The sequence below is a fragment of the Phasianus colchicus genome, chromosome 7 (assembly GCF_987193195.1).
Source record: "Phasianus colchicus chromosome 7, bPhaCol1.hap1.1, whole genome shotgun sequence".
NCBI lineage: Eukaryota > Metazoa > Chordata > Aves > Galliformes > Phasianidae > Phasianus > Phasianus colchicus.
In genome coordinates this window covers 33,227,346-33,239,648 of record NC_143442.1, presented here as the reverse complement: position 1 = coordinate 33,239,648, position 12,303 = coordinate 33,227,346, and the positions used below count along the sequence as shown (strand labels likewise).

Here is a 12,303-nt window from a genome sequence, read left to right as displayed (position 1 = left end):
AGCTCAAATGTTTTGTGTCATCTGTCAAGTGTAGACCAGACTTGTCTGATACAATTTTTTGGTTTTATGTAGTACCTCCTATGGAAGATTGTAAGGAACAAGAGCCTGTGATGGACAACAATATTCCTATGGTGCCTTTTGAGAGACCTGCTGTTATAGAGAAGCTGACAAGCAACTTGGGAAAGCGTAAAAGCTCCACCCCACAGAAGTTTGTGGGTAAGCTTGAGATACGCCTTTTATTATTTTTAGAGTGTAGCTGTAGGTTGCTAGTAACTTGTGAAAGATAGCCAAAAAAAAAAAAAAAACACCAAGGGGAAAGGTAGCACTCTCAGAACATGATTGTGGTGGGGAGGGGCAACAGTTGAGATGGGTTAAAGCACAGCAAGAAATTCTGAAAACAATAGAATTAGTTTTGCCAGTCCAGACCATTCAAAAGTGAGGTCCCCATAATAATAAAAATGTCTTAGAAAATCCAGAGCTTTTTACTGTGCCTTAAGTCTGTTTTGTTTTGTTTGTTAACTTTTCCATGACCCTTTGTCTTTTTGACAAAGACTTGTCATCTTTCCCTCTCCTCACTCAGCAAGTAAAAAAGTAAGACTCATGTAATTATCTGCCTCCATATGTGTGTGTGAAAAAAAAAAAAAAAGAATTATCTCATGACTTGTAACTTGTATTAATTCTTGAGAGTTAGCAACAACTGGTCTGATAATACCGGCATAAGGAAGCAAAATCACATTGCTTCTGTTAGAAGAAGTGCTTGCTCCAAGTGCAGTGTTCTGCACCTGATAAATTTCTTAGTGCGTGAATATAAAACAGTGTTGGATCACTTTTGATTACCAAATTTAGAGTCCTAAACCCAGAATTCCTATTTTGCTTTGTATCTTGACATCTTAAAATTCTTCAGCTCGTAAAAGAAGACGATTTAGCAGAGGGTTGTTAGAGTTAGGGCACTATGGTTAGGTTGTGGTTGGCCTTGATCTTTAAGGTCTTTTCCAACCTGAATGATTTGATGATTCCATGGTGTGGAAAATTTTTCTGGTGTTGAGTTGTAGCTTAAATCTACTTTTCACAGTCATTGAGGCAGTGTTGAACTTGTTAGGAGGTGAGGTAGGACAGAGTTATTTGGGCTAAGTATTTGCTGCTAGATGCTGAACTAAGGTAATGTGTGTTTTCCACACTCACTCCCTAGAAGGACAATATATAGATTTTAAGAGTGTTGTATACTCATTCTGAGTATACAACTGAGGACACCTGTGGAGAGAGGATTGAAGGACTGTAGGCAATTAAGACAGCCATTTGGAAAAGTCATTGCCCCTTGGCTAAATAGAGATTCAGACAGATTTGTTAAATCACTGCTCAGGATGGTTTTAAGCTAACCCACATGATTTTGAATTGTAGAGGGCTAACAGCATGCAGCATCTCACCTGGGGCCACTGACACACTGACCTGACTGCTCACAGTCAGCTGGCCATCCTAAAATACAAGTGCACTGACTAAAAATTGTCATGTCCTTTCTTTTCCATCACCTTCTTTGACAGGATTTGGTAAGAAGCAATCCAACCCATGCAAGGAATGCTAGGAGGCATCAGTTTCTTTTCTGTATTGTTGTTAGTCTTCCAGAGATAAAAGCTTAATTCTTAATCTGTTTTCTTTGAGTGGTCTGAAATGAGTTACTGTACAGCTGGTAAGAACTGGAGGGTGTGTATTGTGTTTTAACTTACTGCTGTGATGTAAGTTAGGGTTGAAAAGGCTGACAACGGGAGCAGGACTCTACTGACAAACCAAATCCGGCTATAAAAGATTGTAGGCATGGCAGATTTCCATAGCGTTGTCTTAGTAAGTGCTGTGCTTCCCTGCACATTGTGATCAGCAGTGAAATAGTTGTCTGTGCTGACATTTAAGTTGATGTGCTAGACCTCAGACCTCTTACAGCTCGGAAAGGAAGAAGGGCAGTTCACACCTCACCTTTTTTTTTCTTTCTATTTTCCCCTTTAGTTGCGCACAGGCTTAGATGTAATTATATTTGCAATACCTCTTAAAGGTTATCTTTGCAAGGGTACAGAATTCATCTGCGAGGGTGTGAGGGCCCTCTTCCTTCCCCCTTGCTTTGGAGTACTCATGCTGCTGCCATAAGCAGTATAGTTTTGCATGTTATAAGTGTACCTCACAACTGAGTGGTATAAATAAAATCAGTTTCTGGAAGTTGCAAATGACTCTTTTTTTAGACCAGAAAAGAAGAGTCCACTCACATGCTTATGGTCATACGTTGTTACTGTCTTTCTTGAAAGGCAAACTTAGCAATTGGAAATCCTTGCATGAGATACGCTGTAGCTTTATGTTATTCTCTTAAGTAGGGTATACTTCTTCGTTGTAAGATGAAGTTATTTCTTTTATAAGCATAACGATCATCTTGGTATTCCATTTTTCTGATGCTAAGAATTCAGAGTTCTATGCGACATGAAGCTTTTTATCCAGATTCAGCTGTAGGGGAAGGTGTCCTCTTTCATATTTACTGTATCTTATTTTTCTGCCATTGCTGATCTTTCCTGGCAACAGTGTCTGAGCTGAAAACCAGCAGAGCCTGTGCTTTGCTACCTTTCTTTTTCACAGTGACCTCACTTTTCTTCCCATTTTCTCCCCAGTGAAATATTGTTCAACTCTAGCAGGAAGAACTTGTAATGGTTCTCTTGATTGCAGGAAATTTTCCTATGCATACATCGGGCACCCTTCCAAAACTACTTAATGGTGTTTATGAGAAGGTCATGTAGGCATAAGCTCAAATCTTTGCATGCTGCATCTATCGATGCTTTACTGCTCTTTCTAATCAGCAATCTCCAAGGGTCAGAAAGAAACTTACCCAGTGGTATGTACTGTAACTGACTTTTCCAGGGTTTCTTGTGGCTTTCTCCAGGGTGTCAGATGTTGCAGTTGCTGTAGATACTTGACAAAATGGACTACAGGTATCACAGGACAGACGTGACTCTGATCCTTGATCTAGCTTCAGAAACCTGTTTTGAATGTCACAAGGTGATCCACAGCGGAGAGTGTTTCTTTTTCCACTTGAGTAATGTAGGACAAGAATATACAGAATGTAAGCATAGTTTGGAATGAAAATGTAAAATGATTAGTTAGTCTTAATATAGGTTTGGCTGAAGAGGAATTAAAATTGAAAACTATGTTAGATTGATTTGCTATTATTTCTTCTGAGCTCTGTATCTTATGTCCTCTTCTCCCCAAGTTATCATTTATTTTACTTTTATGTGTGTCATGCCATTTTTTAAGGCTCTGACATCTTTGAAACATAATTAAAGGAATGAATAATTCAGGTCACTGGCAATTTACTATTTACTCTGCTGTCTGGTGGAATCACTAAATGTGGAAGAAAAAAGGGAATCAAAATGATGTCTGCATCATTCATCCAAGTCATCCATAAAGGACAAGTGTTATTTCCTGATCTCTCTAGTCTACAAAGGATTGAGAGCATGTTTGGAGAATGGATCAAACTCTTCCACCAGATCCAGTTCCTTGTTCAAATACAGGAGCGATATGGGTGGCCAGAGCAGGTGACAGGGTCTGATGGGCTTTTCCATTTTCTTTTCTTTCTCCCACCATGCCAAAGACACCACGTGCCTCCTGCAGCTTTCTTCCCACCCTACCTGGGAAGTAGCTGCTCCATTTCAAGTGGAACTGGACCGCTAAAATGTCATCCATGCTATTGGCAGCAGGACAGCCATAATTGTACTGAAAAGAGGATGTTTGGCAAGAGTCATCCTTAAGCCATGTTAGATAACTAAAGCTGTGAGCATTTGTTTTTTCTGTATTTTTTTCCAAATGTCCAAAGTACGACAAAGAAACAGTTTTCTATGTTATATTTTCTTTCTGTGAGCTGTAAGTGTAACACAGCCAGTCTTAGGGAAATGCATCTAGATACATAAATATGGTATCTAATCACAAGCACATGAGCAGTATTGCTGAAGAGACCAGGAATATTCACGTGCTTTTCTTTAAACTTGCATTTAATTACCTTGCTGATCAGGGCTAAGTTCCCAAGCAAAAGGGATGCATCATCTCCAAAGATAACCTGATTGTTTCACAGGTAATGTAAAATTATTTCTCTTTGTGTGTCAGTTTAAGATAAGGCATACTAAATTGAAGGAATTATTATAGCCTAAAATAAAATGCTGAATGATAGCTATGTTGAAATGTACTAATGCTATTTGGAAGAGATTGGGGATTACAGTTCTGTTTCTTTCTTATGTTGGTTTATACGTACTTTGTTCCAAGCAATTTTGGCAAAAGGTAATAGATTTTTTGGGTTTCTTAGTTCTTGGATAGCCTAACTAGTTGTATGCATTGATTCCCTGAATTAATTAGCTTACACCATTGAAAAAAAGTGTGGTTTTATGTTCTGAGGCAGTGAAAAGTAACAAAGACAGTGAAAACCCACCAAAATTATTTATCAGACTTTGTAAAATCAGTTTAAAAAATGAACTGTTAACTAACGCTCATGTGTGTGAACACATGCGGGTGAGTGTGCATCTTGTATCTTAGACATATGGTTATGCATATCATCTTTTCTATTTAATTAAGGAAAGTTATTATATGAACTTTCCTTTTGCTGACTCTAAAGCCATCACTGGAAAAGCAGTGCTCTGCACTGTGTCCCGATGTAAGCAGCTGCAAATCTGTTAACTTTAAAGGGAATCTGTAATCTGCATCATGCCCTGTAACTAGCTTAATCTACCTGTTTGTGGTTGTGATTGCATGCATCTGTAATGCCACTGAAAATATGTGAATTTGGACTCACACAGTGATGAATCAGTCAGCTTTCATCGTCATTCTAAGTGTGTTTATCCTATGGCAAAGAAGGTCACTTTTGCCTTTTACCAAATGAAACTGAGCTATATGTGTGATTTATGTTTTCCTGCCTAAACAGATGCAGGGCTTTTTTGTCTTTTTTTTTTCATTCCTTTTTCTTTCCAATTGGGGGTAGGTATTTTCTTATTAAGGGGATGAGCAGCAGAAGTACTTTACCTTGGACGGAAGATGTCAGGTGCTCACATTATTTTCTTCATTCTGTGGCCAGCTTTGGAACTCTGGAGTGCATTTTGCTTCAAGCTGAGATTTTCTGTCCTCCTTCATCCCTTTTACAGTGAAACTTTGGAGTGTCTGCATGGATTTTTCTCATTCATTTCCTCTTGTCCCTTAGGTGAAAAGCTCATGAGACTTGGCTATCCAGATATTCACTTTGATATGAACCTATCCTATGAGAAGGAGTCTGAGCTGATACAGTCTCAAATGATGGACCAAGCCATCCACAATGCAATCGCCTACCTTGGAGCTGACTCACTTCACCCCCTGATGCAGCACACACCAAGCACAATTGCAGAGGTGGCTCCAGTCAGCAGCTCACCTTATGCTCAGGTCTATCATCCTAACAGGATAGAAAGGCCCATTAGCAGGGAAACAGCTGACAGTCACGAGAACAACATGGATGGCCCGATCTCCCTCATCAGACCAAAGAGTCGAACCCAAGATAGAGAGGGCTCCCCCAGCAATAGCTGCCTGGATTCTACTGACTCAGAGAGCAGCCACGAAGACCGCCAGTCCTACCAAGGAAACTCTGCCTTAAACCCCAAGAGGAAGCCAAGCCCGGCTTATATGAAGGAGGATGCCAAGGCTTTGGATGCCACAAAAGCTTCTAAGGGCTCTTTAAAGGATATCTACAAGGTCATCAATGGAGAAGGGGAGCAGATCAGGGCTTTCAAGTGTGAGCACTGTCGCGTTCTTTTCCTGGACCACGTCATGTACACCATCCACATGGGCTGCCACGGCTACCGGGACCCGCTGGAGTGCAACATCTGTGGCTACCGAAGCCAGGACCGCTATGAGTTCTCATCGCACATTGTTCGAGGGGAGCACACATTCCACTAGGCCTTCTCATCCAAAGGGGACTCTTATGAAGTAGAAGAACTGCACATGAAGAAATACTGCACTTACAGTCCCACTTTTCCTCAGACATTGATACGCCTGTTTTTGTTGTTGTTGTTGCTGTTGTTGTTGTTGCTGTTGTTTAATTAATATTATTGTTAACCTTATTTTTTTTGTGGACTCAATTTCATTTGCTTTGCCCGGCTTAAGAATGGAAAGAAGGAAGGGGAAGGGTAAAAGGGGGGGGTTGTTGTTGCTGTCACTTGTTGGGGAGTGACCTGATGTGTTTTTTGTGGGAGCTGAAAGGCAGTTTTCTGTCTCAGCTGTATATCATGTCCTATTTTGGGATGTTGCTCAACCCTGCTAGGTGCTTTAAAGTCTTGACGAGTTGCCACTCATTTGTAATTTCAGACAAACAGAAACATTTCAGAGGAGAGCCTTTTTTTTGTATGTGCAGATATGGCGTGGGGTTTCGGTGGCTGGAATTCCTTATTTTGCAGAATGAACAATTATTTTTAAAGCAAAACTGCTTAGGGACTTAGGAGCATCAATCTAAATTATCATTCCTTTCAAAATTACTTTCTAGGGTGAGCTTTTTTCCTGGACGCAGTGTGTATTGCCCCTCTAGAATGTAAAGAAAAAAAAGGAACAAAAAAAAAAAAAAAAAAAAGAAGAAAAAAAGAAAAGAAACGTAAGTCTTAACACTGTACTACATAACAACAGTTTAGTTTCATAAGTCTGAGGGCCTTCTGTGGTAAGTTTGAGGCTCTGCATTTCTATTTTCCTTAACTTATGAAGCACCTTTTTTAGAATTGTTGATTTGCTGTTACTCCATGCCTATGTGTTGACTCACTGGCTTCTTAGAGACCCTTGGGAGCCTTAATTATTTAGTTACACCCTATGGTTTAAAAAAAAATCTAATTTACAAATAATGTTTAAACTTGCTTCTGGGACCGTAAGTGGCCTAGGAGTGGGTGAGAGTCTGTAGTTTACTCAAGAGGTTCTGCTGCTCTTCTAAAATAGTTTTATTTTAAAATGACAGAGTTGAAAATAACAAAAGTACTACTAGCAAAGTGTTCATTTAATATAATTATATATCTATATACACCTATATAAATACTTTCTCATTCTATTATCACAGTGTTAACCTCTAGGCAATAGCCTAAACTAATACTGGCAGCTGAGAAAGAACTAGGGGCCAGATCATCGGCCAGCATTAATCCTCTTAGTTCCACTGAATTTAATGGAACTCCCCCAACTACTTTAGCCACATCAGAATCTGGGTCTTGATCATTTTTTCTGTATTTGACATCTTATTCGCTGAACCGGTGACTTCCTTTTGTTTTCATGTCATCAACTGTCCTTTAATATAGGAGTGAAAGCACAGGTTTTACTGAATGGCCTTTGCTCTTGGGGACCACACCAGCTCTGCGTATGACCTTCCCTGCATCTTCAGCAATTGATACACGGAGGTGCTGTGCTTTCATGTCAATTCAAATTTCATTTCTATTCATAATTTATTTATTTCACTGTAGAGAAAACAAATGAAACAAACTCCATCGCAATTCCTTGAGCTACAGACTGGACAACAGCAACCAAAAAAAAAAAACAACACACCAGTGTGTTTTCTTTCCTTTGTTTCTCTCCCCAAAAGTAACAAAGCCAGCAACCACCCAAGTTGCAGGTTGCATCAGTTAAAAACTGGGCTTAAACCTATGTGACAGATTGCCATTGAAACCCAACTGTTTGTACCAATCACAATTGAAATGTTGTTGTTGTGCAACAAGAGCACAGCTTGAGAATGGAAAGAATTGCATGAGTTTAACCCCCTCCATGCAAGTGGTCTCCATGCGCTCAGTGAGACCTGCTCCAAAATATAAAGTAACTAAAGTATAAGAGAGGGAGCAAGATCAGGCCATAATGAGTTCCCATCTGCTCACTTCAATCTGCGTGCACACACACGTGCCAGTTTACTCTTTGTTTGGAGGGTACTGTTTTGTTGTTTTTTTTTTTTTCTTTCTCTTCCTAGACCTGGAGTATTTGAAAGAGGGAGCTGAGTGGTATCGATTGAAATCTTTTTATGGTGACATTCTTGGCAGCCAGAACCTGTGTTTAGAAAGGATACAGTAGATCATGGCGAGATTACCTGATGACTGCTTCCCAGCACTGAAATGCTATTAAGTAGGAGCTGGTAAAGTCTTGCAGTAGCCTATTAATTATAATACAATATGGAGAGAAATGTCATCTGGTGTAATGTGAGAGCTATCACAGCTGGGAATATACGGGCTTTGGAGAGACAGATTTAAAGACCTCTTCCCAACATTGTTCTTAATGTTGTTGGGTTCCTCCTCCTCCTTCTTTCCTTATTCTAGCATAGAGAAAGTTGCTGCCATCCTCCAGGCCATTCTCATTTTCTTATGCTTGGTGCAATCAAACAAGTTTGTGCAGGAGGAAAAGGAGATGCTGTAGGGCATTTCTTCCTTTCTGTATGGCTGATTCACTGGAGCAATGGAAGATGGCTTAGGAGCTGTGCTCTGCATCATCAGGTGTTTGGAAATCCAGAAGAAGGGAGTTGCTTTTACTGCATGTCACAAGGGGTTGGGGGGAAGCAGTTGTTATTTCTGCTTGGGCAGCAAAGGGTATTTAGGAATGATGTGCAAAGGGGAGGGTGCTGAAAGTCACTGGGCTTGCCTGGGGCTCTGAAAAGACTCATCTGTACAAAAAGAAGGGTGGCTGAGGATCACTTTCTGTCTGTGGGAGCTATGACAGTCCTTTCTCCCCTCTGGTCAGTGGGAAGAACGTGGGCTTTGGATTTTTCAGAGATTTAGCACTAGGGAACAAGTGTTAAAAAAAAAATTGTGCCTGTGCTTGGGAAAGGGACTGGGGAAAGGCAGAGCATCATTTGTGTATCCACAAATAATTTGTTCACAATTATATCCACAGCTTGTTAGAGTGCTCTTTCATTTGCTGATGGAACATCAATACCTCCTGCAGTGTATATCCTATAGGTGCTTCAGTCATCAGAGAGGGAGACGCAGCTGTGTTGTAGCTGGCTTCAGTCAAGCCCAACTCCTGATTCCAGTGGCAGCATGCAAGAATTGTATGGGAGAAGTACTGTGTATTGATGCTACAGGAGCAGAGAACAAGGAAGGGGACACACTGTTAAAACTGCTTTCCAAAACCTTTGTTTCTTGGAGAGCGAGAAGATGAGTGATTGCATTAATTTCTATTATCAGTGTCCTTTTCTGAAGGCTCAGTGAAGTTTTTCATCGGAGAACTAGGGAAAGAAAAGAGATTAAGTTCCAATTTGAGTTTTGAACAAAGTTTTGGACTACTGTTTGTTTTAGTGTTCAGTTCCCACTTGGCATTACTGTTGAAAGGAGCAATCCCTGGTTCCTCAAAAGCAGATGCTTAGTTGGCCTAGGGAAAACTAATAGAGAGTTTTTATAGAAGTCATTTTGCCCCTTTATGGAAGCATGCAAGCTTTTCTAAGAAAAGCTGTTGAGTTTTGTCAAATTCATTAGTCATTCAGAGCATACTAGGAATTTCAGTAGATAATCCTTGGCCTGCAAATCCAATTGTTCTGAGTATTTGGTGTTTGAAATCAAACCTGGCTGATTTTTATTGGACTCTCTTGAAATTCTTGGAATCAGGTTTCCAGTTAACATGCATTTGCAAATTCAGAATTGGCTTCCTGAACATTCCTCACTTTCATTATATTAAAAGGAAGAAAAAAAGCCATTTCTGCAAACATCCCTGCCAATAAACCCTTGCACTTCTTTTTACATCCAAAATGGCAAGATTCTGACTCAATTTAGAGTAGCACAAGCCTATTAATTCTCATAGAAGCATGGCTGCTTATTGTGCTCTTGATGTGATCCATATTCCTGGAGCAAAGGGCGTTATCTATATATCTGCTGTTACAGTCAATAGATTTTACAGCCACCCTTCTTTGCAGTCAGATAGGAGTGCACATCAAAATATATAGCATTTTTCAGCAAAGCCAGCTCTTTACTCAGTAACTTATGAGATTAAAATAATTTTATTCTCCTTAAAAAGTGCTTCCATTTATGAATTGATGAGAGAGGTGTCTGGGCTTTAACCACTGTTGGTCCACATTAGAGGAAAAATCTGAATTTGTAAACTGGCCTTTTTTTTTTTTTTTTAATTGTGGTAGTAATTTCTGCAATCTGAGGGGACAGCTGTGTGGAAGTAATGTATATTTACTTATCAGTGAAGAAATTCTCTGTTTTTAAAGAATTCCCAAATTTCTTTCTGCTTACAAGAGCACTCCTAAATTGGGGCTGTTAGGAAGAAGAGGAAGGCCATGAACCCAACCAAACTCTTGAAAACTGGCCTTCAGTAGGGTATTATTACTATTGTCTAGGTCCTGAACTATTGTTTTTTTTTTATTATTTTCTTATTTGAGAACACGTTGTGAAAGATGACAGAGAACAGTCCTTCCTCCAGAGAAAAGCTTTGGAGACAATGTAGGGAAAGGTGCTTACTTCAGCCAAGGACAGGAGCAGTGCTAATGCAGTTCCTTCAAGAGGTAATATTCCTTTTACTTAACTCTTGCTGTGCATTATAATGTAATAAGGAGGGATAAGGGAGGCTGCACTGTTACCTGAATCAACTAAACTCAAGGAGGGAATTTTAGGAAGAGTGTGATGAAATTGACTTTGATGCTAGAAATGTGCATCTTTGCTTGGCTTAGTATCCTTTAAAAACAAAAATAGATGGCAGCAGTGGCTTGCGGTCTAGAGCAGTTGGAGATGTTGAGAAAGTATATTTATATATATGGTATTGTATAATTAGATATATGCTTTATTGTAAACGTGCCTTTTTAAAAAGCATTTTGAAAGTTGACGATGTCGTTCATGATATCTTGCCCTGCCCTTTCAGAATGCACAACAAGAGCCAACCCAAAGTAAAAAAAAAAAACCCTTTCTCATACCACGGGCAAGGCAGATCCCAGACTGCTGGGTCAGGAGGGAGCTGTGCTACTGTTTAGTTGTGAGGTGTGCAGGAAGAGGCTGCAGGAGTGGGAAGAGCTGCAGTCATCCTGGCCAGATGCATCCAGCATCCAGCAGGAGCTGGTCTATAGGGCTGGTCCCAACCAACTGGGTGTTGGAGGATGTGACCATGATGCCAGTGCCAGCCCGGTTGTTGGAACAGAGCAAGGAGAAACCCATCTGGGTGATGTTATGGGAGAGGTGTGTGTTGGAGACCAGGAGGAGCTTGCTCCCTTCTGTATGGGTTTATGAGCTGGCATACTTGGATGAGAAATGCAGAATTGTTTTGGTGCTTTCCTGGCAGGCTGCTGACCTCGTTTCAGACCTGATTATTTTACCTGCAGCATCAGTGAGTGCTGGCACAGGTTGAGTCTAGTGCCAGCTCCTTGGCACATGTCTGCTGGGGCTGACCATCGTGGTGGGAGGATGGATAAGGAATTAGGGATAGAAGAGGCAGAATTTGCTCTGTAGCGACAGTATTCTCTTTTATCCCATTAAGTGAAGGGCTGAAGGCTAGAGAGACCATTGCCAATTTCCTGTTTTAGGCTAATGCAGCAATCCCAGTTATTTCAGCTCACTTCCAGCCCTCAGAATGGTGGTTATTGCCCTATTCACATGGACCCCTATTTGGGAGTACAGCTGCCTATGCTCTCCTGCTGCAACATCCCTTTCTTTTACATCATGAGACTTACTGTCCCGTGGGCAGCAGTGATCATCCTCGTATTATTTGCAGTTAAAAAAAAAAAAGCTTTACAGTTAACCCCGTGCTTAAGGTGTTAGATTAGGGCTTTCCTTACTGAGTGGTACAGCACAGCAATTTCCACCAGCTCTTGGTCGGCAGCACCCAACAGCAGGGTTCTGTGGTAAAGGCGAATCCACAGGTGTGTCTGTAGCAGCCTTAATCCTTTCTGCCCAGCAGTGCTGGCAGCCTGCAGTCCACGTTGTCCACTGATGTGAAATATGGGAGCCTCCTGCGAGGCAGAGGGGAGAGCATGATGCCGTTATTGGCACAAAGAGGCCAGTTTGCAGTAAATTGGGCCATTTAGCTTTACCTCAAGTGACGTGGAATAAGAAAAGCTTCTTGAAGGGGGAGAGGTCACTGAATCCCCGACTATGCACTTACTGGGATTTGACATTGCTTACTGGAAATGGATGTTCGCTTCTGAGCACGCTGTAACAAGGGAAGGACTTTTGGTTATTTTTGTTGTTGTTGTTGTAGTTCAGATTCTGAAACTGTGATCGATTCTTTTGACTAATTGTCAGGTGTTCTCAGAGCTTGAACGTGTTCCCTTCCTCTGTCATGTAGCAGTTCCCTTTGGTTTTCAGTTGTTTTCTCTTTCTCCCCCTTTTCCTTCTC

The 12,303-nt window shown here is 40.8% G+C and overlaps 1 protein-coding gene across 23 annotated transcripts in view; it reads left to right on the top strand.

Annotated features, from left to right (window-relative positions):
- IKZF2 (IKAROS family zinc finger 2) overlaps positions 1-6,621 on the top strand; it is a 105,190-nt gene extending 98,569 nt beyond the window's left edge. For 21 of the 23 annotated variants that reach the window (XM_031604584.2, XM_031604582.2, XM_031604585.2 and 18 more), the window contains 2 exons: positions 73-216; positions 5,210-6,621. In XM_031604584.2, coding sequence (XP_031460444.2) covers positions 73-216; positions 5,210-5,934 — 869 coding nt within the window. In that variant the 3' untranslated portion in view covers positions 5,935-6,621. The remainder of the gene's footprint in view (positions 1-72; positions 217-5,209) is intronic. The other 2 variants (XM_090144467.1, XM_090144463.1) reach the window with 1 other exon arrangement.
- Positions 6,622-12,303: the final 5,682 nt, after the last annotated feature.